This window comes from Mastigoproctus giganteus, chromosome 8, assembly GCF_048544385.1.
Source record: "Mastigoproctus giganteus isolate SK-2022 chromosome 8, ASM4854438v1, whole genome shotgun sequence".
In the NCBI taxonomy this organism is placed as follows: Eukaryota; Metazoa; Arthropoda; class Arachnida; order Uropygi; family Thelyphonidae; genus Mastigoproctus; species Mastigoproctus giganteus.
Window position 1 is genome coordinate 196,838,317 of NC_143582.1, and position 24,528 is coordinate 196,862,844.

General features: G+C 37.1%; 1 protein-coding gene across 1 annotated transcript in view; it reads left to right on the plus strand.

Moving 5' to 3' along the window:
* The window catches only part of LOC150082148 (ankyrin repeat and SAM domain-containing protein 1A-like), a 38,767-nt gene extending 31,004 nt beyond the window's left edge, over positions 1-7,763 (plus strand). Inside the window, exons 15-20 of the mRNA XM_090379133.1 lie at positions 357-617; positions 3,030-3,140; positions 3,947-4,243; positions 4,748-4,906; positions 5,984-6,121; positions 7,399-7,763. Of these exons, the coding sequence (XP_090235259.1) occupies positions 357-617; positions 3,030-3,140; positions 3,947-4,243; positions 4,748-4,906; positions 5,984-6,121; positions 7,399-7,659 (1,227 nt within the window). The 3' untranslated portion in view covers positions 7,660-7,763. The remainder of the gene's footprint in view (positions 1-356; positions 618-3,029; positions 3,141-3,946; positions 4,244-4,747; positions 4,907-5,983; positions 6,122-7,398) is intronic.
* Positions 7,764-24,528: the final 16,765 nt, after the last annotated feature.

The following is a 24,528-nucleotide window of genomic DNA, read 5'->3' on the forward strand; positions in this document are numbered from 1 at the left end:
TTAAGTGATACTTTTGTCACAACAGAGACCTTAGACGTCATTAGAGAGTCGCATTCTGGGAGATATTGGGTTCACTTGTTCGAATGACCTTCGTTGATGCGACAAAGCGCAGTGTTAGTGACCCAGCCTACGAAGTTAAGTGCATAAATGACTTACAAATAATTATCTTACTTGTTCTAAACAGCTGGTAAATTAGGCTTCTTTCTTAACTTAGAAAGATTATTGTAATCATAAGAAACAGATGCAAAAGAATGCATTCGAGGATTTTTTTTAAAATTAATATGAATATAGAAACATTTGCTCTTGTAACATCCCTCCTAAATAATCCTATTTTTTTCATGACGTGATTTTTAAAGGGTGGAAACCTGCTGGAAGATGCAGACCTTCTTGAAATGGGAGTTTTAGTCCGGGAGCACCGGCAGAAGATCTTAGAGTCAACGAAAGGGCTGCCTTTGTTGAGGCCTATAGGAGAAGGAGAGGGTAAGACTCGTGTTCCTGATGGTGTCAACCAGTGGCTAAGATGTCTTCACTTGGAACAGTACATCTCGTCTTTTCTTAGAAATGGCTACACCGATATGAATCGTGTTAGGAAACTGTGGGAAATAGAACTGAGCACGGTGAGCTGAATTATTTGGTGTTTTCTATATTAATTTGTACCCTAACAGATAAAAAAGAGAAAAAAAAAACTGTTAGTTATTTATTTTCTAATATCTCAAGTTGACTGTGATAAATTATCAACTCAACAATGACGTAATTTTCAAAATGCAAAATGACGTATTTTTCAAAATGTCTTCTATGACGTGCTATGACGTGTATGACGCATACAAAGTTATATAAACAAATCTCATAAATAAAAGGAAAAAAATAAATAAATAAACAACTTGATTAATTAAAATAAAAAATGCTTAAATAATAAAATACAATAAATAAATAAGTGAGCAGAGAGAATTATTAAATAAGATAAACTGTAATACTTGTTATTTTATTTAATTTATATCATAAGGAATTTGATGTGTGATAAATTTCCATTTTTTTTTCTGAATATAATAGAAGTTTTCGATTAATACCATAACGTACCCTTGTTTACCATTATTTTGATAATGGTTAATAAAAATGAGCAAAAAATTAATTTCGTTATTTTAAAAAAAAATTGATTATAGTTTGAAATAAGAAACAAGCAATTGCTAAAAATAAACTTAAAAAAACAGAATCTACATTATAAAACCAATTTTTTGTAATAATTTTTATTAAAAGAACTGAAAAATAAAATTTAAGTCTAGATTTAAAAATCTGTTTTGATTTTCTTAAAACATATTTGTTCTAAAATGCTATTTATTTTCTACACCATTTCTTTTGTTACTATATGATGGTATCCTAAAATAAAATTAGTTTTTTCAACTAAACGAAAATCTACTTTAAGCCATTTTCATAATAGGTTTTGTTCTCTATCTTTATTTGGTTATTAAACACTAATCAGATGATGTATTGACAATCAATCAATAATTTATCATGATTATCACAATAACAACGTGAAAAATTTCACTTGTACTGTACCGGATATCAATGTTACACGTATAAGGCGTTATGTTGATAACTTCCGGTAGTCTTTTAAAGTATATGCGACGTTAAAATGAGCAAGCGACGTGACTCAAACCGACTTTGAAATACAATAATAGTAAGAATCGCCATATTAGTTAAAACTTTTTGATTTTATACTACATTTTGTACGAATTGAAGTATTTTAAGAGTAAAATATTACTTTATTGTCGATTTAGCATCTCTGGTTGCAGTTTAAGCAAAACAAGGAGCCGTTTCGTGTTTGCCAACGAAGAATTCATTCATTTTTCGGTATGGCCGCATTATAATTATCGGCAATGCACCGTATAATATTAAATCGTCAATGAAAAGATATTTTAGCGAAAACTTTGTGTTCTAATGAATACGAATACGTCATTCACAGCCGGAACGAATCTTCAATGTGTCATTAAAGTCTGGTTTAGCGAAGTGCTCAACGAAGTTGTTCGAAGCGTACTTCATTACGTACCCTTGTTTAGCTGAGCACTTGCTTTTCTCGGGAGCTTCGTACAGACCCCTAATGAGCAAGAAAATTACGAGTTGAATACACGTAGGGGATCGGAAGAGTTGCTACATAGAGCTAAAAATAGAAAATTAACATAAAGTAATGTGTTAGCAGGGAGCGGAACATGAATGGATTATAACGCATGAAATTCTCCCTCCCATCCCCAAGAATGGAATAAGTTTATTTCTGATTTATTTTTTCGCATTAATTTTAATAGATTAAGTGTTGATACGAACGAGGACGATTTTTTATTCCATCTTTGCGTTTATTTATTTTTCTGAAAATTTATACAAAATTTAATATCGCGATGCTCACTATAAATTTAAGATTAGATTAATTTATAATAAGTATGTTATGGGTCATATATTTTTAATTATATTTTAAACTAATATAAGAGGCAGTGGAACATGAATTTTACAAAAAGGGATAAAAATAAAGTTTTTTCTTTCCATTTTTATACCTGCTGCGCTAATGCCATTATCTAAATTCGAATTATCCACGAATATATACTGCCTTACCATAAATATAGGAACACCTGCGTATCTCTAAATAATCTTGATTTATAGTGACGTGGAGCTTGGGTAGAGCGTGACAATGGAAAGGTGCCCGGATGTTTATGGTAGGGCAGTGTATCTATTAATGAATAATTTTATAATGATATTATTATTTAAACATACAATCATATAAGAACAATATCCTGTAAGCCTTCGTTGGTAGCATAGTTGGTAGGATCGTGTCCTCCCCACCTTTGGTGGAAAAGAGTTCGAAACCCATCGATGATGGGAAGAATTTTTATGGGTCTTTTCACAACGTGGCTGAGTTAGTCGGTCTCAGGCGATGGTTAGCATAGTTAATACTCACATTTCCATAATTATACACAGAAATATCAAAATAAAATTATATCAAACTGAAAGTTGAGATTTGTATTTAGTCAACTCCTTAATTTCAGGTTCTGGAGATCAGCAAACTTGGTCATAGAAAAAGAATCCTTACATCATTAGGAGAGAAAACGACAAGTCGCTTCTTTGAGGATCTTAAAGATTTCGACTTATCCAAGCTGGTAAGTCCTCATAAAATAGCTCTTCTGAATTCAATTTTAAATATTTCTATGCTCACTTGATTTTTAAAAAGTCATTTAGTAACCGATCTTATATTGTGGAGGAACTGCTTCAATTGCCTTGGTATTGCAGCACTATATTATTATTAGAGTAGTGCAAGACTGAGACAACTCCTGGATTTTTAATAAAAATTAAAATGCAACGCTATTTCTCGACTCTTCTGTGATTTAATAAAATAAACAGATAGCAACATTTACCTCAATAATATATGGTCAACATTTTTGTAATGTACTTTACTTACTTCTCCTGGATTTTAGTAGCAATTGAAAGATAACACGCATTTCATATTTCAGCTGTCATTAATAAGTGAATAGTAATGATTCATAATTTTCTCACAGGATGTTCCTCTCTCTCTCTCTCTCTCTCTCTCTCTCTCTCTCTCTCTCTCTCTCTCTCTCTTTTTCCATATTTGGGCCGAATTTTTGAATTTGAAGTCAAAGATTGAATTAAGTATTAATGTTTAGATCTTACGATTTCTAAATTTAAAATTTACCTAACCAATTACGTTTTTTTCTTATTTTTTTCTTCTCAATGAGAAAATTGTTCCCCGTCCTCGGTTTAGTCTAACGTGGATCATGTTTTATGAAATTTCGTTAGATATTTCATGAACTATTAACCATATTTAACTTTATTTTAATACACATTACCTTTTATTTCTTTTTTAAATGAATAAAACATAAATTTGCTAACTTTAAACCACAATAACGCTGCCCAAATACTAAAGATTTCTTTCTTCATTATTCTTCAGGGTTGGAACTTTGGGGGAGATGATATGGAGACTCCAGTCGTCGAAGAAAGCAAAACAGTTAACATCTTACAAGAAGACAGTAATGTTAAATCGATAACGGGGTCATCTAATGGCGCTGCTTCGAGTAATGAATTGCGTCAGTCAATTAACGCTACAAACTTGAAGATCAGGCCCCCTACGCAATTAATGGGCGGATTAGACAATGCCGGACCTGAGGAAACTCCATCAGCTCTTGCAACCCAGTGGCGCCACCAACCGGAAGTTCTTATCAAGGGAAGTTGTAATTATACAACGAAGGTAGGAGACCCTCGAGGTATTTGATTAGTAAATGGCAGTAGGTGATGGTAGTTAGACTTTAAAAAAAGAGAAAGAAATGCTCTCCGAGATTGCTTATAAGAATGCAATTAACTGACCTCGTGGAGTTCTTTTAAGATGCAAGTAATGGGCAGTTCCACTTGAAAGACTGCACGGGTTTATTTCTAAATGTACAAAAGCAATTACCTTTCTTAATAGATTGTCTACTGAATTAAAATATACAGAAGGTTTGCTCGTTGCTTTCTGGAGTGGAACTAAACGTTTTTGCAATAGAATTGAAATAATTTTGCCTTTTGTACTTCAGTTCTTTTAATTATTTGTTAAACTAATCAGTGGTTGAGTTTTTCGTGTCTTTAATGATGACTATTGTATGTTTTCATTTAATCGGACAATACTCTTTGGTTATTTTCAAGAGCGACTTGGTTTTGAATTTATACTTCGTATTTTTAATTATTATTTAATGATCTTTTGTTTCGTTTCTTGTAGTATTTAGGTTCTACCTTGGTCAAAGAATTGCGAGGTATGGAATCCACAAGGAAGTCGATTCTAAAGCTCAAAAACTCAACTCGCGATTCAGTCAAAGTCCCCAACGTAATACTCTCTATTTCGTATACAGGTGTGAAATTTATTGACTCAAAAGCAAAGGTTAGAACTATTACTGTTTGGTTTTAATTATCTTTAATATTTTAACTAGTTTTACTAATTTCAAAAATGAAATGTAAGTTAGATGTCCGTTATATGAGGTGTGGTAATAAAGTTCCCGGACTGGTGCTTTTGGCCATGTACCATGAGTTGGAAAACAAACAGAAGTGGTATCTTGTAGCTGAAATGTACTCCAACAGATGGTGGTACAGAGATTGTCTAGAATAAGAAGACAATTCGTCAAATTCTGCATGAAGATTCAGGGAAAAGGAAGGTCTGTGCAAAATTCGTACCTCACAGCCCTCGCGGATCAGCAGAAGCAAAGAATAGTGTTATCATGGGAAGACTTCATCCAGACTCGTCAAGACAATCCTAATCTCCTCGTCAGTGTTGTCACTAGAGATGAGTGTTGGGTGTTTCTATACGCCCAGAGACGAAGCGTCAGAGCATGCAGTGGACTTCATCAGCAAGGCCCAAAAAAAGTTTTGTTTATAGAAGTCCAGGTCAGGACGATGCGATAAACACGGAGTGATTCACAAGGAATTTATACTTGGAGAGGAGGAAGTCAATGCTGCCTTCTACGTACAGATTCTTCAAAGACTATTTAAGCCATTTCGAGAGAAAGGCAGTTAGTTCTTTTGCGACAATGCCCCTGCCCATTCTTCCCTTGTTGCCAAGACATTTCTGACGATGGCATTGTACAGATCAACCATCCACTGTACTCTCCCAATCTATCACCAGCTGACTTCTTCCTCTTTACAAAGGCCAAAACTGTCCTTGAAGGAAAGAGGTGCATTCAAAAAATGAAACCATTTTTGTGTTCCCTCACCTTGTGTTCTTTAAATTACTCCAGTCCTGGAACTTTTTTGTCCCAGCTCGTATAAGTATAAAAATATGAAAAGCATATTTATAAATAATTGTAGGGTAACTTGCAGTTATTGATCAATAGTGACCAAAGATTAAATTGATTAGTTTAGATTAACAAGGACCAAAGCACCCGAGGTGCTTTGGTCTGTGCTAATTTAAAGAATGGAGTATAATCGTTGTGACTGATAATTCTCTTTCCTTTTTCTATTCAAGAAACTAGTTTGCGAACATGAAATAAGGAACATACATTGCGCTTGCCAAGATGCTGATGATATGGTCCACTTCGCCTATATAACCAAAGAGCATCAAACCACCAACCACTACTGTCACGTATTCTGCGCACAAAGTGTGGTAAGTGGAATTGTCAATTATTTTTGTAAATAAAAAAAAAAATAACTAAACTCTATGGACAAAAAAAAGAAATATTTTACTTACACGCTGACTGAAGATCTATAAAACATGAATTATACTTTTTTATATTCAATTACACGAATGTTATTGAAAAATATGCTAACTGAGTTCTCACCAACCTGGAAAAATCACATGAAAGGGAAAAATGTCATGGCGCCATCTATCGAGAACTGTCCTTACTACCAAATTATGAATGTTACTTATCTTACTAAATTTGGGTATAACTAGGCTTTCCAACCCTCTCGAATTCGCTGTGGGGATTTGTTAAATAATTCTCCTTGGCAGTTTGTGATGTCATTTACATTACAAGTAGTTCGCGATTTTAATATAGCGTGTGAAGTGTTTTCGTTCGTTTTTTAATGAAAAATTGGCTGATCAAGCATCTGCAAAATGCGACTTCGCAATTTTATTAAAATTGCGAAATTAAAAAAGGGAATTTGATTAAAATTGTTACAGAATATGCTTCAAGTGTAAATATATATCACGTAACTGTGCGAATAATATAATATTCAATAGCGAGAATGCATTCCTCAATATTTTGCTTCTTTTTGATTATCACAGGCTTGTTTGAATATTAATTACTGAATGTTTGTTGGAATTGAATAAAAAAAATTGATTTGGATGCAAGTGATGTTCCAAAATAAACACACACTCTTCTCAGAGATAGAGAGAGAGAGAAAGAGAGAGAGAGAGAGAAAGAAGAACCGTGTTACGCATCTCTAATAACTGCTGTAAAGCTCCAAAAATTCAGCTACTGTTGATTTGTATGTCTAAATGTATATTCCTTTAATCCTTATATAAATAATTTTAAAATTGTTTATGTAGGAATATGGAGGAATATATTTTCAAATAATTAAAAATTAATTTTAAAAAATTAAAATAAATATTAGAAATTAAAAAAAAAATTCTAATATTTATTATCTTAAAATATAAATTCAAATAAATAAATAGTTTCTTTTATTTTGTTTTTCTGTTATTATTATGTTTTTTTTATTGCTTTTATAATTAATTACGCATATAACATTACAAAAGAGAAATGGTTTGTATAAGCGAAAAGAAAGAAAACAAAAAGCGAAACATGTTTGGGTATTCCTGGTTTATGCATTTTATTAGAATGTGTAGGTGATATGAAGGAAGCAGGAAAGCGAGAAAGAGAGAGAGAGGACTAGCCATTAAAATTTCTTTTTCACTAAAACAAGTTCTTTTATATTTTTCAGGAAATGGCCACTGAAATTATACTTACTCTGGGTCAAGCTTTCGAAGTTGCTTACCAGATGGCGCTGCAACAGGGAAATTTGGACAGGAAGCCTGCTCAAAACTGCGAACGAAGATACAACAAAACGGATGATGATAAGCTCATTGAGAAAGGAAACAAATATGTCAGCAAAATTACAGTACATATGGTGCAGAAAACACCCGAAAGGAAATCTTGTGACGAAGATGTAACTCCTACAGGAGGCACAAATGGTAAATCATGACGTGATGAGGGTGCCAGAAAGAAAAACTTTTCCTTTCTTTTTAAAGACACCAAGGACCGCCTTTTAAAGACTGTAGTATGGACTTGTTGAGGGGGATCGGGAAGGGTGGGGATACGTGAAGAACCGTTGGATATAGGAGGTCATTTAGAGCTGGAATATATATATATATATTCATATATATATATATATATATATATATATATATATAAGTTTGTGCATACCAACAATGTTTTGTTGTTACTACGAACAAATATATTTTTTTTCCCTTTTATTATAACCGTACAGTTGAGCAGAAATGCCTGAGGCTTGTTTGATACTTTGTACAACGAAAGTTTACTCAGAATAGTAAATAAATAATAAAAAAGTAAATAAATAATAATAATTAGCAAATTCTGCAGTAAAAGCTCGAAACACAACTCTTATATCACCCCCATACATTTCTTATGCGAATGCAGCGCCATCTACTACAAAATCATAGTTTTAAAAAATGTGATTAAAAATGCAATTTATTCTCATGTAAATGTAGCGCCATCTACAAAATAGTCGTTTTAAAATTTTAATGTAAGAAAATATTAAAATATTCGATAAAAAGTGTTATTCAACTTTTTTTTTGGTAAATTATATATATTCGAAATGAAAAAGAAAATTATTACAACTTTTTAATAATTTTTTCGAATCTTTTTAATAAAAGAAATATTTAGTTTTATTTTGGATAATATCGTAAGATTGATCAAAATATAAATATATGTATTCAGTTGCGCATGCTCTAGATTCGTGCAATAATCTTATATTACAAACCCCTTTTTATGCGAACCCCTTCTTATATTGCAAACTGAATAAATTCGAGTTCCGAGTGAATTTGCATCCTGTATTGGCAAAACTGTTGGATAAATTCTCCGGTGCAGGTTAGTTGTGAACCAGCCATGGTAAATTCCAATCCCCCATTTACATAATCCTACGCATGTGAAGGTGATGTTGATCAAAGTTTATTACAATTTTTGTGGGTTTTATCCCAACCGCCTTTACTGGTGCTTTTTTTCCCTTCCACTGGGCAGAACAATCGCCATCTAGTGGCGAAAAATTTATTTAGAATATGAATGCCATTTTCACATGTTTCCTACTAAATGTGAAGGACTACAATGCTCATTTTTATTGAAACAGGTGATTTTCGTATGGTTTTAATTTACTCGATACAATAATTAGTACAATTAATACACCTCCATAGGTAAAGATCTCACTTTTACAGAGGTATTTTGTATTTGCTCAATCTACTGCATAATATACCTTGTATAGAAGCTGCTAGTTTGTTGAGCACTTTTGAGTTATCTCAACATTTTTTTTTTTGATAGTCCTTTGTTTATGATTTATTGATCTTAAATATTGAGTTAACTAGTAATAGATAACCGGTGGTCCGAGGCATTTCTGCTTAATTATCTAAGTTTAATTTGTCAATTTAAGCTCACGATGGCATATGCATATATATATACAATATATGATCTTTTTTTTTTCCTTTTTTTTTTTGACTATTTCTGTGCAATATCTAGTGAATGCAGCTTTAAGTGTACAGTATAATTAGGGGGTGTTTCAACTAAGGGAATCTGATTTCTGGTTAGGGAAAGACAGAAGAAGAAAAAATATTTACATATACATATCAATTACTTTCGTTCGTTAGGCCTATGGGTTGATTAATTTTTAAAATTAGTCCCCGTGACACAGTCCCTCACCCCCACAAAAAAAAAAAAATAATAAATAAAATAAAAAAAAAAAAGACACGTGGCGGGAAGATGCTTTCATATGAGCATGATGATTTATATTATGGAATAAAGTTATTAAAATTAATAATACATTAATTGGCTGTGTTAGTAGATAAAAATAATAATAATCGATAATTTATTTCGTTATGATTGTTTTTGTACGATTTTTTTTATTTTTTAAAGTATTATTTCGAGGTATATGTATGTATATGTAAAATTTAAAGATCGATAATGAAGTATTTGTGAGAAATCATTTTTCCAAGGGTTGAAACACTGAAGATAAAAAGTTTCATACCAATTTATTATGTTAGGTGGATATATATTTTTGTATATTCTCGAGTCTGAATAATAAGAGAGAGAAAGAAAGCTGACGTATGTTTATTTTTCCCATATAAATATATATGTATACATATTATATATAAATATTTACCTGTGTCCGAACTTTAGTCTTTGTACAGAATTGTAAGCTATATGCATAATATATAAAATATATTTCTTTGCCGAGAGTTTGATAGTATGTTATATACAACTGTATATTTATGGCTTTATTAATTCAAAGTTTCTTTAAGGCATTATCTTGTCTTTTGCTTCCTTCTTTACTTCTTTATTCTTGAATGGGTCAAATGTTGCTAGAAGAATGCCGGTGATAGGGGACCCAGTTGAAGGACCAGCTTGATTCTATTTGGATGTGTAAAGAAAGGATTGAATTCTTTTTTCATAAGACGTGGAACAAGGTCACTTCACCTAATCTCGATTGTCTTTTACTCTGTATTTTGTTGCTCTAAAGTTAAATCTCGTGATAATTTTCAGTTTTCTGGGAGGATGTATGAATCCAAATGTTTTAAAAATAAAAATCTTTATTGACCTAATTTCTGTGTTTATTTTATTATACACACGCTGGCATTAACATATTTTTTTTAATAAGAGACCATTTTTATTGTAGGAGGAAGATTATAATTCTAACTTACCTGAGTTGGCTTTGCATTAGCAGTACCCACCACGTGAGGTCCTAAATTAGCTGATTTGGGACTAGGTCGGTGAGTTGGGCAATCGTGGGAGGACAAAGTATTCATTGTCATGTTTCTGAAACCAGTTAGCAATCTGCAGGGCCTTGTGGCAGGGCGTGTTGTCTTCTTTAAAGGCGTCGAAGTTGTTTGGATACATTGTCATCATGAAGGGATGCACTTGGTTGCCGACGATAGAAATGCATGCGTTCCATCGAACCGTTGAATAACAGTGATCAGATGACTCAGAGCATCCCACGGAAACAGTCCCCAAACCATAAAACTGCTGCCTTCAGCCTGTCGAACACCAATAGTGCATCCAAGTACCATGGTCTCATGTTGCGCTCTCGAAATGTGGATAAGCCCATCAGCAATATAGAGTTGGAAACGGTATTCGTCACACCAGGCGACAGATTTCTAAACGCCGGTGGTCCTGAGTTGCTGCTGACTGACCATGCAAAGCGCAGCTTCCTGTGCCTCGCAGTGAGCATAACTGCCCGTGACGGTCGTTGACTGCCATAGACTATACAACCTAATGCCCGGAGCGTAGTCTATGTGAATGTTGGTCTTTTGCTATCCCTACTTTGTACTGGGTGCATGACGAAAACTCCGAGTTTCCGGAATAAAAACCATGCGACCCTTGCCTGAGACCGACTAACTTAGCTACGTTGTGAAAAAGGCCATAAAAATTCCTCACGTCATTGACTGGACTCGAACTCAGGGCTTTTCCAACCGGTGTGGGAAGGACGGCGATCCTACCAATTGTGCTACCCACGAGGGTGTCCCACGTGCGACCTGGTTATTCGATCGTCACTGAGCCCAGTCACAGTAGACGCGTGATGGCATCTGCACGCCTTACCTCACAATCATTCCGTTTCTAACTTTGAGCCTTCACCAGCATCATAGATAGGTCTATTCCTACAAATGGACTGTTGCTAACGCAAAAGCCAACTCACTGTATAATTATGTTTTTATCTTAAATTATAATAATTTCGACATAATAAGCGTGTTGGAAAATTTTCCGACTTTTTTTTAGCATAGTTCGAATAAATCTCTATTTTCGCATTTCGTGTCGAAATACGAAAATAACTATAGAGATAAAATATAATTAATTTCAGTTCGACTAGTAAGAAATCATTGATTGTAATGAAGAATTGTGTTGCTCCAAGTCACTTCTTCAAGGCCATATTTGCTAAATAACACAGTTCGTACTCGCGCCTGTTTCCTACGGTGAAAATGATAGCTCATTAGAAGAAGAAGAAGAAGAAAAAAACAACCCACAGTTGTCTCTGGGAGCCTTTCCTATGGGGGCTAACTGAGAACACTAACACTCCCACTAATCGTGGTGAGGATTGGCTTACAGCAGAATGATTTGCGTTTGTCAAACTTCTGTCCACACACTGCCCACTTGTATGACCTCTGACCCTATGTAGTCGCCCTGGAGTAGTATCAGATTGTGCTCGTGGGCAGCACGGTGGGTAGAATCGTTGTCCTCTCAAATGGGGGAAGAAGACCTGAGTTCGAATCCCCTAAATGACGCGAGGAATTTTTTTATGGGTGTTTTTCACAACGTGGCCGAGTTAGCCGGTCTCAGACGATGTAGCATGGTTTTGTTTTCTCCCAGAAATTCCATTTTATGTCCAGCAAACAGCAAATCGACCACAGAACACACTCAAAATACTAACAATAAATACTGTACAATATTGTCTAAGTTGCTCATGCGCCTAAAACCCTACAAGCAACCAACTAATCAAAAAAAAAACTTAAATATTATTTAACAAATATTTAGAATATTCCAGAAAGGTCTAGAAGAATCCTAAATGTGGTAGCACATTGTAGAAGATTCCTGAATGTGGCAGAACCTTGTAAATGATTCTAGAATATTCTAGAAAGTGGAGTAAAAAAAAATGGTGCCACATTGTTTAGCGTCTGCAGTCAAGCACAGTGGTTGGTCCATCATGATCAGTTGCTTCTGTTTTTCTGGAGTGGGTGATATCGTCGTAATTGAAGGAATTTTAAGAAAAGGAGGCTATAAAAACATTCTTGAGCATGCAGTACCCTTTGGACTTCTTCCAGAAGTCTTTCTTCACAGTTCTTACTCATTTTTGAGCAGGGCAAGGTCTACCTTAAGGTATATTACAAATGAAATAGCGAGATTGCAAATATGTCAACTAGAAAGTATTAAAAATTAAAGAAACTTAGAAAGGTAAGAAAGATATTTTATGATTAAATTCACACAAACGTGAAAGGTATTAGAACATGTGGTAATTAATACCGTGCATGGGTTGAAGGCTGAGAAGATGGAAGACACTTGTTGACATTAGACTTGAATTTTTGTAGATTGGAGTTTTCAGAAATACATGTGGAGGGAGGTTGGAGAAAGCAGAAGGGATAAATGAAGAAGAGAAAAAAGTTGGTTCTCTGAGACTGGATTGCACAATGAATAGATGCCGAGTGGGGAAATTGCAGATGCGAATTCAGAAGAACAAGTCCTGGGAATGTATCTACAGGGTGACCGAACAGTCTGGAACCAATGGTAAAAATTAAGAAAAAAATGTAAAAATCGGAATTAAATCTGCTGATCGTGTTGGCCACGGCAGTCGTTGGATGTCTTCAGTTTCAAAATATCCCTCCACCTCTTGAGCTCTATGCGCAGTGGTTGTCATGCATGAAAAGAAAATATGGGAAAAGCTGGGCCAATCGCACGGCAAAAAAAGTCGCTCATGAGTTTAAGGATCTGTTCTCGGTACCTTAGCACAGTTACGATACCCCTATCAAAAACATGAAGCGGGGTGCGACCAGGGCTGTAGTCGTAAAATTAACAGAAGATATACTCTGTGAATGTTATGTATGCAGAATACTCTGCTCATTAAAAAAAAAAAAAAAGTTTTTGTTTATACTCCTGCACGACCAGGTCAGTGCAGTTTACAATAAATCTTCAATACAAATGTTAATCGTATTCAGCAATCACGGGTTTGAACCGCGGTCTACTCCAAGATCGCGTGCTACTGCATTCACGTTCCTGACCACTCAGCTACGTTAGGCCTGTCAATTTTCTATTTATACTCCGGGACGACCAAACGGTCAGAGGAGTACACAAGATAGACAGAATACAAGAAACAGCACCGTGTTTAGCAGTCACTGGCTTGAACCTCGGTCACTCAAGGCACGTGTACTTAGCACCCGCGCGCATGACCACTCGGCTACAACGGCCGTGTTAATCGAATTCCAGAGGGTATACGACGTGTACCATATATACTGCCCTACCATTAATATCTGGACACCCCTACATGGATGGGGAAACAGGTCCTATGCATGCAACACGTCACAGAACCCGCTATAAATATGCACACTGGGCCGTGAACAGACAATTGCAAAAGAGAATGTGCAAGATGGCACGTTCAACAGAATTATCTCAACAGTTCAACAGAATTGATCACCTCAACAAATGCTGGACGCCGATTAACATGGTGTAAGGAGCGCGAATCCTGGACTGTAGAACGGTGGAAAACAGTCCTATGGACAGACTAGCCGAGGTTCACACTCTACCAGTCTGATGGCCGTTCCTGGGTGTGGCTAATGCCAGGGGAACAATTCCTTCTTGATTGTATCCACCCAACAAAGAAATTTGGTGGAGGCAGTGTCATGGCATTGGGTTCCTTTAATGGGCTGAGGCCCATTAGTCGTTATTGACAAAACCATGAATGCTGTGCAATACCAGGACAGTCTGGACAATTATGCACTTCCAACATTATGGCAATACTTCGGGGAAGGACCATTCCTGTGTTAGCAAGACAACGCGCCATGCCATACTGCTCTGCTCGGATCGTAACAGAGTGGTATGACGACATGGGTGTGGAAAGGTTGGATTCGCCAGCTCAGAGAGGGCCAACCCTTCACAGCTACAAGCCAGGGGTTTACAGTAAAGGCTAATACAATCAAGGATAAAATAGGAGAAAAAAAAAACAATATTATTACTAATTATAAAAGCATAGGATTAAACATTGGAGAAAACAAATTGCAAATTTACATATGAAAATATACAGGGTGTTTCAGTTAAACGTTTCAGAACTTCTACGAGGGGTAGGGTACATCCTGACAACTCGAAATCATATAGCAATGTGGGGTCGGAAATGCTTTCCTAAAGCGGTGTTGTACACAGAAGCACCATAAAAAGAAAAGAGACCGTAAGTGAGAAATCGTTTTAATAATACATGAAAAGAAGCAAAAGGTACATGGATTAAAGTAAGTGTTCGAAGTTTCTTCCACGGGCTACAATGCACGCCTCACATCTCCGACGCATGGACATCCGAACATTCTGAAATACTCCAGGCGAATTTTCGAATTTCTTCGGCAGCTACTGCGATTCTTGCAACCAGCTCCTCAGCATTGTCAACAGGGGTGTCATAAACTAGCGATTTCATATGACCCCAGAAATAAAAATCAAGACATGATAGGTCGGGTGACAACTTTTGAGAGATGAACAGATTTCTGCATCGACGCAACAGACAATGTGGTTCCAACACGATGGAGCCCCTGCCCATTATAGCGGAGATGTTCGTAACTACCTGGATGTCACATTTGGTCAACAGTGGATCGGACGTGGTGGTCCCGTGCGTTGGCCTGCTCGGTCACCCGACCTATCATGTCCTGATTTTTATTTCTGGGGTCATATGAAATCGCTAGTTTATGACACCCCTGTTGACAATGCTGAGGAGCTGGTTGCAAGAATCGCAGTAGCTGCCGAAGAAATTCGAAATTCGCCTGGAGTATTCCAGAATGTTCGGATGTCCATGCGTCGGAGATGTGAGGCGTGCATTGTAGTCCGTGGAAGAAACTTCGAACACTTACTTTAATCCATGTACCTTTTGCTTCTTTTCATGTATTATTAAAACGATTTCTCACTTACGGTCTCTTTTCTTTATGGTGCTTCTGTGTACAACACCGCTTCAGGAAAGCATTTCCGACCCCACATTGCTATATGATTTCGAGTTGTCAGGATGTACCCTACCCCTCTTAGAAGTTCTGAAACGTTTAACTGAAACACCCTGTATACACAACAGCATGTCATCAAGTTAAATTATTCTTCAGGGAGCAGTCGTTTTACATTGGTGGAGTCATCTGAGCAGGAGCAGAAAGTTGGAACAATGTAGTGAGGGATCCATGGCAGTGATGGACAGGTCCTCGGAAGCAGGTTCTAATGTCCTGTGACGTGACCTGAGAAGGAAGTCGATGGAGTAAGTTCTGCGTATATTTTTTATTCAATGCGACCTTGTAGAGGTCGCCATCCAAGGAGTGTATGAACTGCAGCATTTGCAAGGATAAGAACCGATCGGATAACTTTAACTGGTTTGGGGTGGCCTGAGGGACTGGATTGACCTGAATGGTTGGGACCGGGATCGTCCATTCGCAGTTAGCCCAGCAGTCTGGTTCCAAAATAATGGTGACCATCATTTTTACAGCAAAGACGAGTCTTCTCTCATGGATAATGGCAGGAAGACGTCTGATATTTAGAGCTGCTGCCATCTGAGTGGTCCTTGGTGCAGGGGGAAACCGAAATTTCTATACGGCCCACTTCAATAACCAAAGTTCGCCCACAAATATCCGTCTTAGATGCATTTCGGTTAGTTGAGGTCCAGACTTCTGCGCCATAAAGTATAACCGGACAGACACATGTCTTAATATATCTGCACCCAACGGCCTGGTCATGGACATGCATAAGTTGTTGCTGAAGCATCCATCGGAGTCGACAGAACTTTATTTGCAGGTGGTCTATGTGAGGTACACAGGAGAGCTTCTGGTCAAAAATAACGCCCAGATTGCTGAACAGCAGAAATCGCGGATCCTCTTATATTGGGTTGCACCATTGTTGGGTTCCGTTTGAGCGAGAAAGTCAACTGTTTCGACTTCTCAGGATTGATGTGAAGGCCTCGAGGTTCTGGATTTTCTGTAGGATAAAGGCGTTTGTGTAGTTAGCAGTGTCTCCAGGGTTGATAGCAGTGAACAGCTTTATATCATCAGCGAGGGTGATAATATCAGTTCGGCCCGTCACGAAAGGCAGAAGGACAGCTGAGAACAAGATACCAAAGAGGACCCCGCCTTGTGGGACTCCAGCTGTAATAGTTCTGGTGTAGCGCCGATTGGCATCGCGAACAATAATGGTCCTGTTCTCAAGCATTGTCTGAATGAACCAGAGCACGTCTTCTCCAATGAGATAATACTCAGTAGCCTTGCCAACGCGTGAACGGATACGGAATCAAATGCTGCCTGGACGTCGATATAAGTAACGGTGATTTCCGAACAGTGTTCAAATGCCTCGAGGATCTTGGTAGTGGTGGTGACTAGATTTGTAGCGGTGGATCTTGACCGGGTGGCATAGTGGATCTGCGGTGGCTGATGTGGCATTATTTGGGTGGTTAACGTTTCCAGAAGAGATTTCTCAAAGAGCTTTAATAGGCTTGATGCAGAAGAGATACGGCAGAAGTGACTGGGCTGAGAAGCAGAGCGTATTTTGGGCAGCGGTCTTACTAGATAGACATGCCATATAGGAGGGAAGAATTTTTGATGAAGGATTTTGTTGAATAACGACAGAATGGGATCAACAATAAATAAATGTACTCAGGCATTTTCAGCATAAACTGAAGAATTTCGTCGGTGCCGGATGCAGCAGTAGGTACTAAACTATTTATTGCATCAATCAGCTGATATTTCGTGAGTTGATCTGAATTTAAGGGGTCTGTAGAAATCAGATTGATTGGAAATTCCATTGGTGTAGTGGATTCTGACTGAGCCGCGAATCTAGTTATATGGTCGAGCCAACTGCTCAGATTGTGTGAGTCAATGGCGTCCTCTGATTTGCTTTTGTGGAAGGGCTTCCCCTTATTTATGGTAGCCTTTAGGTGAAGTTTTATTGCCTCCCTCTTGTTCCCAATAAAAAGCGCCATAGCTAGGGAGAAGGCGGTTCTGTCCGAGGGTGAGCCGGAGTTTTTCCACCGCTTGTGCATGTTTTTGTTTGACGTGGAAGCTTTCAGAGACTTTTGGACTCCACCAGGCCATTACTGCGTGGGTAGCACAGTGGTATCGTTACCGTCCTCCCCACACCGGGTGGAAAAGGCCCGGGTTCGAATCCCGTCGATGACGCGAGGAACTTTAGTGGGCTTTTTTCACTCCGCGGCTGAGTTAGTCGGTCTCAGGCGTAGATAGCAAGGTTTTTTCCCTCAGAAACTGAGGTTTTTTTCGTCCAGCAAAACAGGCAAATCGACCATAGAACACACGCAATTTACAGACACGAATACGGGTTAATATAATTTACGGGTAACCCTAATATAGTAATTTAATCCACCAGGCCATTGAATGCTCTGTAATGGTTAGCTTCTTTGTTGCAGCATAGAGAGAGATAAGCGGCTATCCATCTTGTCATTAGGTCAATTCCGAGTTCAGGGTCGCATTCCTCAAAGACAGTCCACGGGATTGCTTAGGACGCATAAACACACCTTTCAGGATTGAGGTATTTGGGCGCTGTAATTGTTTTGGTTGTGACTTTCCTCCTGTCAGAAGTGATGGGCATTTCTATTTGCACAGAGAGAATGATGGGGTTATGTTGCTTGTCGGGTTTTGATGAGTTACACAGTTTGCTGACGCGAACGCGGGGTCCTGTGTGCTTTCCCCCCTCGTGGGTGGTGTGCTCATCAGTGTAAGACCTATGTCTAGATGCTGACTCAGTCTTCTCTTGAGGCTCTCCAGGTATTTGGGAGATTGAAATCCCCACACACGACGTGCTTCAGTGATGGTTAAGCAGCCAATTGAGGAGTTCATCAACTACTTGTGTATCTGGAACTGGTGGGATATACACTGCGACAATGTCGAGAGAAACGTTCTGGCTGTCGTTGTTTTTAGGTTTTAGTGTGACTAGAACTGCCTCGATACTGAGTGGAGGATAGAAAATACCTGCTCATTGAACAAAATTGCAACAACAAAGACAAAAGATCTTTGTTTGTCTAAAGGCAGGTGTCTGGATATTAATGGTAGGGCAGTGTATATATATACACACAAGTTTTTCGAAAACCAGAAGGTATAACCTATTCATCTAAATAAATCTAGAGGGTATACGGCGTATACCCTCCGCTACAGCCTGCGATCGTTCATCATTATTCCGTCCCACACGAGCACACCGCCTCCACCGTAATTATCCTGTCCCTTTTCCTGATGTTAGAGGGCTGGTACCGCATTCCTCGTTGTCTCCAGAGGAAATAACGTCTAGAATCTGTTTGTGGGCTAAAACGGGACTCAGCAGAGAACAGAAATGTATGTACCCCATTTGTGAGGGCTCCAAGTCACACGTTCATGGCACCAGTTTCGACGAGCTCTTCGATGGTTTGGGGTTAATGGGATTTTTGGGTATTTGTGTTTGTATGACGGTCTCCAGGGTTTCCCCTATAACCGTGGGATACAAACCACTGGCTTCCTTTGTGTAGAGTCCACTTGAACTGAGCCTTCTTAACACAGTCCGGTCGGAAATGTTTATATTTCCAACCGGACAAGAAAAGTTGACCAAACGCTTCATCAGTTAAAGACATCATTACAAGAAGAGTTGACCAAAGTCGCTCTCGGGCGATTTTGGTCAACTCTTCTTGTAATGATGCCTGTCTCCTGAAACTGCTTCCAAGGTGCCGAGATGACATTGCGTGATGAATTAAGCCACGTGTCGCCTGCAGTTCCAGGCTTCAAGTCGTCAAACAGCTCGCCATCTCAAAGAATCATCTAAACGACGATGACTTGCCATCCTGAGTACTGCAGATGTGGCTGTCCCACTGAGCAAGCCAAAAAACGAGAACGAAGTGATGTGGTCGCAACCCGTATTTTTATAGGCATGATAATTTACATCACGTGGCTCTGTATCTGTATGGTAGATCGATTTTTATTGGATACTCGGAATTTTTATGCTAAGATGCCTATTATTTTAAATACGCGCCTTCGACGACACTGTTCAGAATAAAATATTCGTGAAAAACATTTTGTTATATTAATTTTTTCGATCAGTGTATCTTGACAAGAGTTTAAGATCATTTTCTTAGGGGATGGGAAATCTGTAGAATCTTCATAGAAGGTACTAGGACAGTAGTGACGAGAGTCTGGATTTCCAATTCGTCCATTTCAATAACCAGAATTCGTTTGCCAACAGTGGATGTTTTGTAGTTGGAGCTACTGAGGCCACTATCTCAGCAACAAAAAAGAAGTGGTGGATATGGCATCTTCTTGATAATTATATCGCTTTATTTTGGCTGAATCATTTATATACGACATGGTATTTCATACCATGTCGTATATAAATCCATGCCACAATGAATCTAGTCCATTCTGAAGGCTGAAATATCACGAGTCGACAACTGGCAACGTCCTGAAGAATTGAAAGCCCAGAGGTGATACTGAGCCCAAGAAACGATCCGGATATGATATAGGCAAATCATTCATCTGCTGGGTCATTTTAGAGGTTTTCTTTTTGCAAATCGGTACCCGAATAGTTTCATACAACAGGGTAGGAGAGCTTCTAAGACTTCACTTCATCAGGTAATGGCATCCACATGTAGTTTTTCCTAACAGCATATGATACTTAATCGTTGTCCAAACATCTGTACCAGTGATCACACTTTTTCGCGATTCAAAGCTGAAGTTTAAATAAGCACGTCTTTCTTCCTTTATATGCAATGGGCAGTTAGTGCTAGCGCCACACTTAACGGGAGTTCATTCGCGCAAACATTTACACGCTGGCACTGCTACACAGAAAACTTCTCAGATGCGACTCGTATATTGATCTTTTGTCTTCTCAGATTATACTTTATATAAGATAACTATTTTAGCTGCTTAAAAATAATTATGGTTTTTTTTATTCTTATTATTCTGGATAGTTGATAAACCTAACCAGATTTCTAAAATTTTTATTAACGTGCTGTAATGCTAATTATGGAGAAATATCTTTTAAACCTTTGCAATTCTGAAGACAATATAGGACTTTCTTTTAAAGGGAATTTTTATTTTTATTTATTTATTTTTGAGTGAAAGACGAAAACAACTTGGGTGGTCGAAAATCCAATTTTCTCCATCTAAAGACACTGGGAAGTTCGCCAAATTCTGGACAAATCAATCACTTGGGTGCAGTCTGTAAGCAAATGTCAGCCCACAGTAGAAAATAGCGACGATCTCATTGTATTCACTGAATTTTTCTTATTCAGATAAGAACGTTCTTATTTATATCAAATATTGAACCTGTAATTAAATTTCTCAAAGTCTTTTGCGCATCCAGCAATAATTGCAATTATGTATATGGAATTCTTTAAAATTTGGCACATTTTACAACAATAATATAAAAAAAAAATCTAATTTAAATCTCATTGGAGAAAAAACAGTTTGAACTGCAATGGTCTTAATATTCACAGTACAACAAACTTGCCTTTGCATCGAGTTGTCTGGTATTTACTACTTCAAATAGACTGCCTCACCAAAAATTAAATTGGACATTTTTTAAAAAGATGAGATTACTATGACAGCCTGTTTCATGGCCAAGTGGGCCTTCATCAGATAGTAAGTGGTCAGTACGCACGCTCTGGAGACCATCCCGCTTCCTGATGAGGATTGGTTAGCTATGAAATAGACTGTCATAGGAGACTCATCTTTTAAACAAATATCAAACTTTTGGCAAGTTCATCTGTTTTAAAGTAGTACAAATACCAAGGCAACTCGTTATACAGGCTAGCTTTTCCTGCTGTGAGAATTAAGACCATTTCATTATAAAAGCAGTTTAAATCTTGCTGGCTGCAAAAGCAGATGACGGTTATAACAAACATTATAATTCCTCTGAGGTCATATAGCTTTAGCTATATTATAACTTTGAATTTCCATCTTTTAGTGCTATCTCTTATTTAGTCAACTTCATAACTTAGAGCGAACAGCTCTTAAAAATTACCATGTGGCTAGTCATACAGCGCTAGCGTTGCATGACTAGCTGTATGTGAGACAGTGACCAGTTTTACGTTACTATAGGACAGCTGAGAGAGAGAGAGAGAGAGAGAGAGAGAGAGAGAGAGAGAGAGAGAGAGAGAGAGAGAGGGAGAGAGAATACAGCAGTTCCATAAACAGCAACTTTCAGTGCATGTTTACAGCAGGGAGAAAAATAAGAGGCGGCTCAGGGTTACTCACTCAATACTAACACATGCAAGAGAAGGCCTCTTGTATCTCTTCTCTGCTATAGCTATAATGGTGACAAAAACGAAACAAAGATCTTTATTATTACATAAGAAAAGTGTTGTCAACTGATAAAGACTCTGTCTGTGTGTTATAACAATTATTCTTCAAAACGAATAAATGTTTTTCCATTAGTTGGGAAAGCATTTTTTCTCTAAGCACATTCATTGCTATTCTGACAAAATTTTGCTGTGACTATGTTTATTTTGTTTATTTTAATTTGTTCCTTACTTTGTTTGTTTATTTTAATTTGTTAATTAATCTGTTACTTAGATTTTAACCGCTTTTACTATATTTTAGGAAATTTTACAGTTTTTTTTTTTACATGATTTTTGACGATTTTTGTTTCTGATACGCAGGAAATGATGTAACGGAAATGACGTAAGTCTGAGGTTTTTTTTCAAAGAACCTTATAAATAGTTATGTAATTTAAAGAGATTTATAGTATAGTTTATTAATTTAATAAAAACTAATATTTTTTTCTAAATATGAACTAATTTTATATATATAATAAAATTTACTATTTTTACAAGTTAATTATTAATAAAAATTCAATTTTTACGGTAAAAAAGAAATGAAAACAGTAACAAACTGTGATTATAGTTTAGATTAGGAACTGAAAAGAATTATTACCACTAATGGAAGATTGACAGAATAGGCGAATTCTTGGGGGGTTTAGAAACCCCAAGATACAAGTTGCTCATCTCAAACATACCTGGGTTCAGAGGTTATCTAAACACTACGTTCTTCTTTCGTTCGCTGTAGGGTCTTTCCCTGAAGAGATTGAGCATGGACAGCCGAATTTCTTTCTACATTTTCCCCATGTATATTTTTTCCATTATTCTACAGATATGTTGCGCAATCTCCATTTCTGCTCCATTATGACAAGACATGAATTAAGAGATTTAAGCTTTTGTATAATTAAGTTTTGTGATGTAGGTTTTTTTTTTGTTTTTTTAAAGTCTTCCAGCAGACTCCTGCAAATAAACAAACCGATCTTGGAACACACACAATTTACTTTGTACTCATGACTTACCCCTTGGCAATAAATCCCGAACTAATCCAACTGAACTTTACCGACGTATGCATGAACCGAAACGAACTCATGAAGCCGTTTCCATAGTAACTACCAGTCGGTTCAGAGGTGTCATTGACTGTTCCCTGGTGTCAGTTTCGGGAAATAACTTTGCACAATAAGTGTTTATTGAGTCTCTCTCTCAAGAGGGGTTTTATTAAATCGCTTTTATTCTCTTCTCTTGCCATTCAGCAAGTAATCCGACTGTGGTGATTTGTGAGGTTGTTTATACGCTAAATAAACGTCTGGAGGGCGTTTATTTAGCGTAATCAAACAAACAACAGATGGGCTAACAAAAGAAGATGGGAGCTGACTAATCGCTCTTTCGAGTGGTTCGGTCAGCTGTTTGGTCCAAGCGTTATTAATCATCACGATGCTCCACGCTTTCTTTGAAAGCGGGTTAATTTGGGGGAAATTGAATAAATGGAAGGATACGATGCGCTCAGAAAATTCGTTTCTACCGGAGAATTTTTCCATTTCTTGGGTTCTTCTCATTAAGGGTTCTAACACCTTCCTGGTGTCGTTCTATTCGTATTATTCGAAGACAAACACCAAAATGAGTTCTTTAGTTAGTAGGGAATTGGACAGCTTCTACAGAATGTCTGGGCGGGTCTCTTGCAAAGACACGCCCAGACTTCTTATAAGCAGCCATCTTGCCTTAGCAAGAATTGGATTATCGTTATTGGAGTTGAAAATAATACGTGCTTTTAATTATTTATTTTTAAGTGATATTAGAATTTGTGAGAGGTTGGAGAAACTATAAATTGGGACAATTCAGATGACAAAACCCTTCTTGGGAATGTGGTTATTTTAGAGAGAGTTTTTGAATAGTTTGTTGTTCAAAAATAGTTTATTATTATTCAAAAAAACTAGCGTTAAAATCAAATATGGAAACTGTAATTTTTTTTGGATATCAATGACATTTTATTTTATTTGAATTCTGACAATTGAATTTGACATTTTTTGGATTATTAATGACCAGACTGAAAATTCAGAGGAATTCCTCTGTAGTTTTTGTGTTCCTTCTTGCGTGGACCCTTTTACAGTCTTTTTAAGTACTCCAGTGGTTTAAAATATAAAATAAAATATAATCAATAAATATAAACTAATACATACACATTTGATAAACATTCCACTTAATAATGGTTTTAAAATACGCCCGTTGTATTAAAATTACACAAAGCTGTTTTAACTAAATTGTAAAATCGAAACAATTTTCAACTATAATCCTAATCACTATTGTGAATTGCTAATGAGGAATTATTTTATGCAAATATTGTTCACGAATAACAAGTTTTAAGAAGTCGATCATTGCGTAATGGAGCTTCTTTGAAGCTCCATTATGCAATGGTCGAATTCTTAAAAATTGGAAATTCTGTGGTGGTCCCAAAAGCTTATTTCTTTTGAAGCATATTGCTAGCGGTGTTCCTTGCCTGCACGTGAGTTTCCAAGGTAACCAGTGATACACAAGAGAGCCATTGTTCACCGGCGAAGGTAAACAGATAGGCCTATCAGTAGCAATTTTTTCCACCATCTCTAACATGCGTTACCAGCTCCCAAAGGGGCAATGGATCCGCCACAATAGAAGACGCATCTGCGGTTGACCTAATTGAGCGTGCCCGACCAGTAGGGTCGGATTAATGTGTGCATGTGCTTGAATGGTCATCGTCAGTGGCCAAAGGAAAGAACGGAAGAAAGCATAATTTACTTCATGCGGATCATTATGATAAGGCATGTTGAAGGCTGGAGAGATGGGATCGGAAGTGGATACTTAGAAGTCCTCAGTGCGGAAAATTTT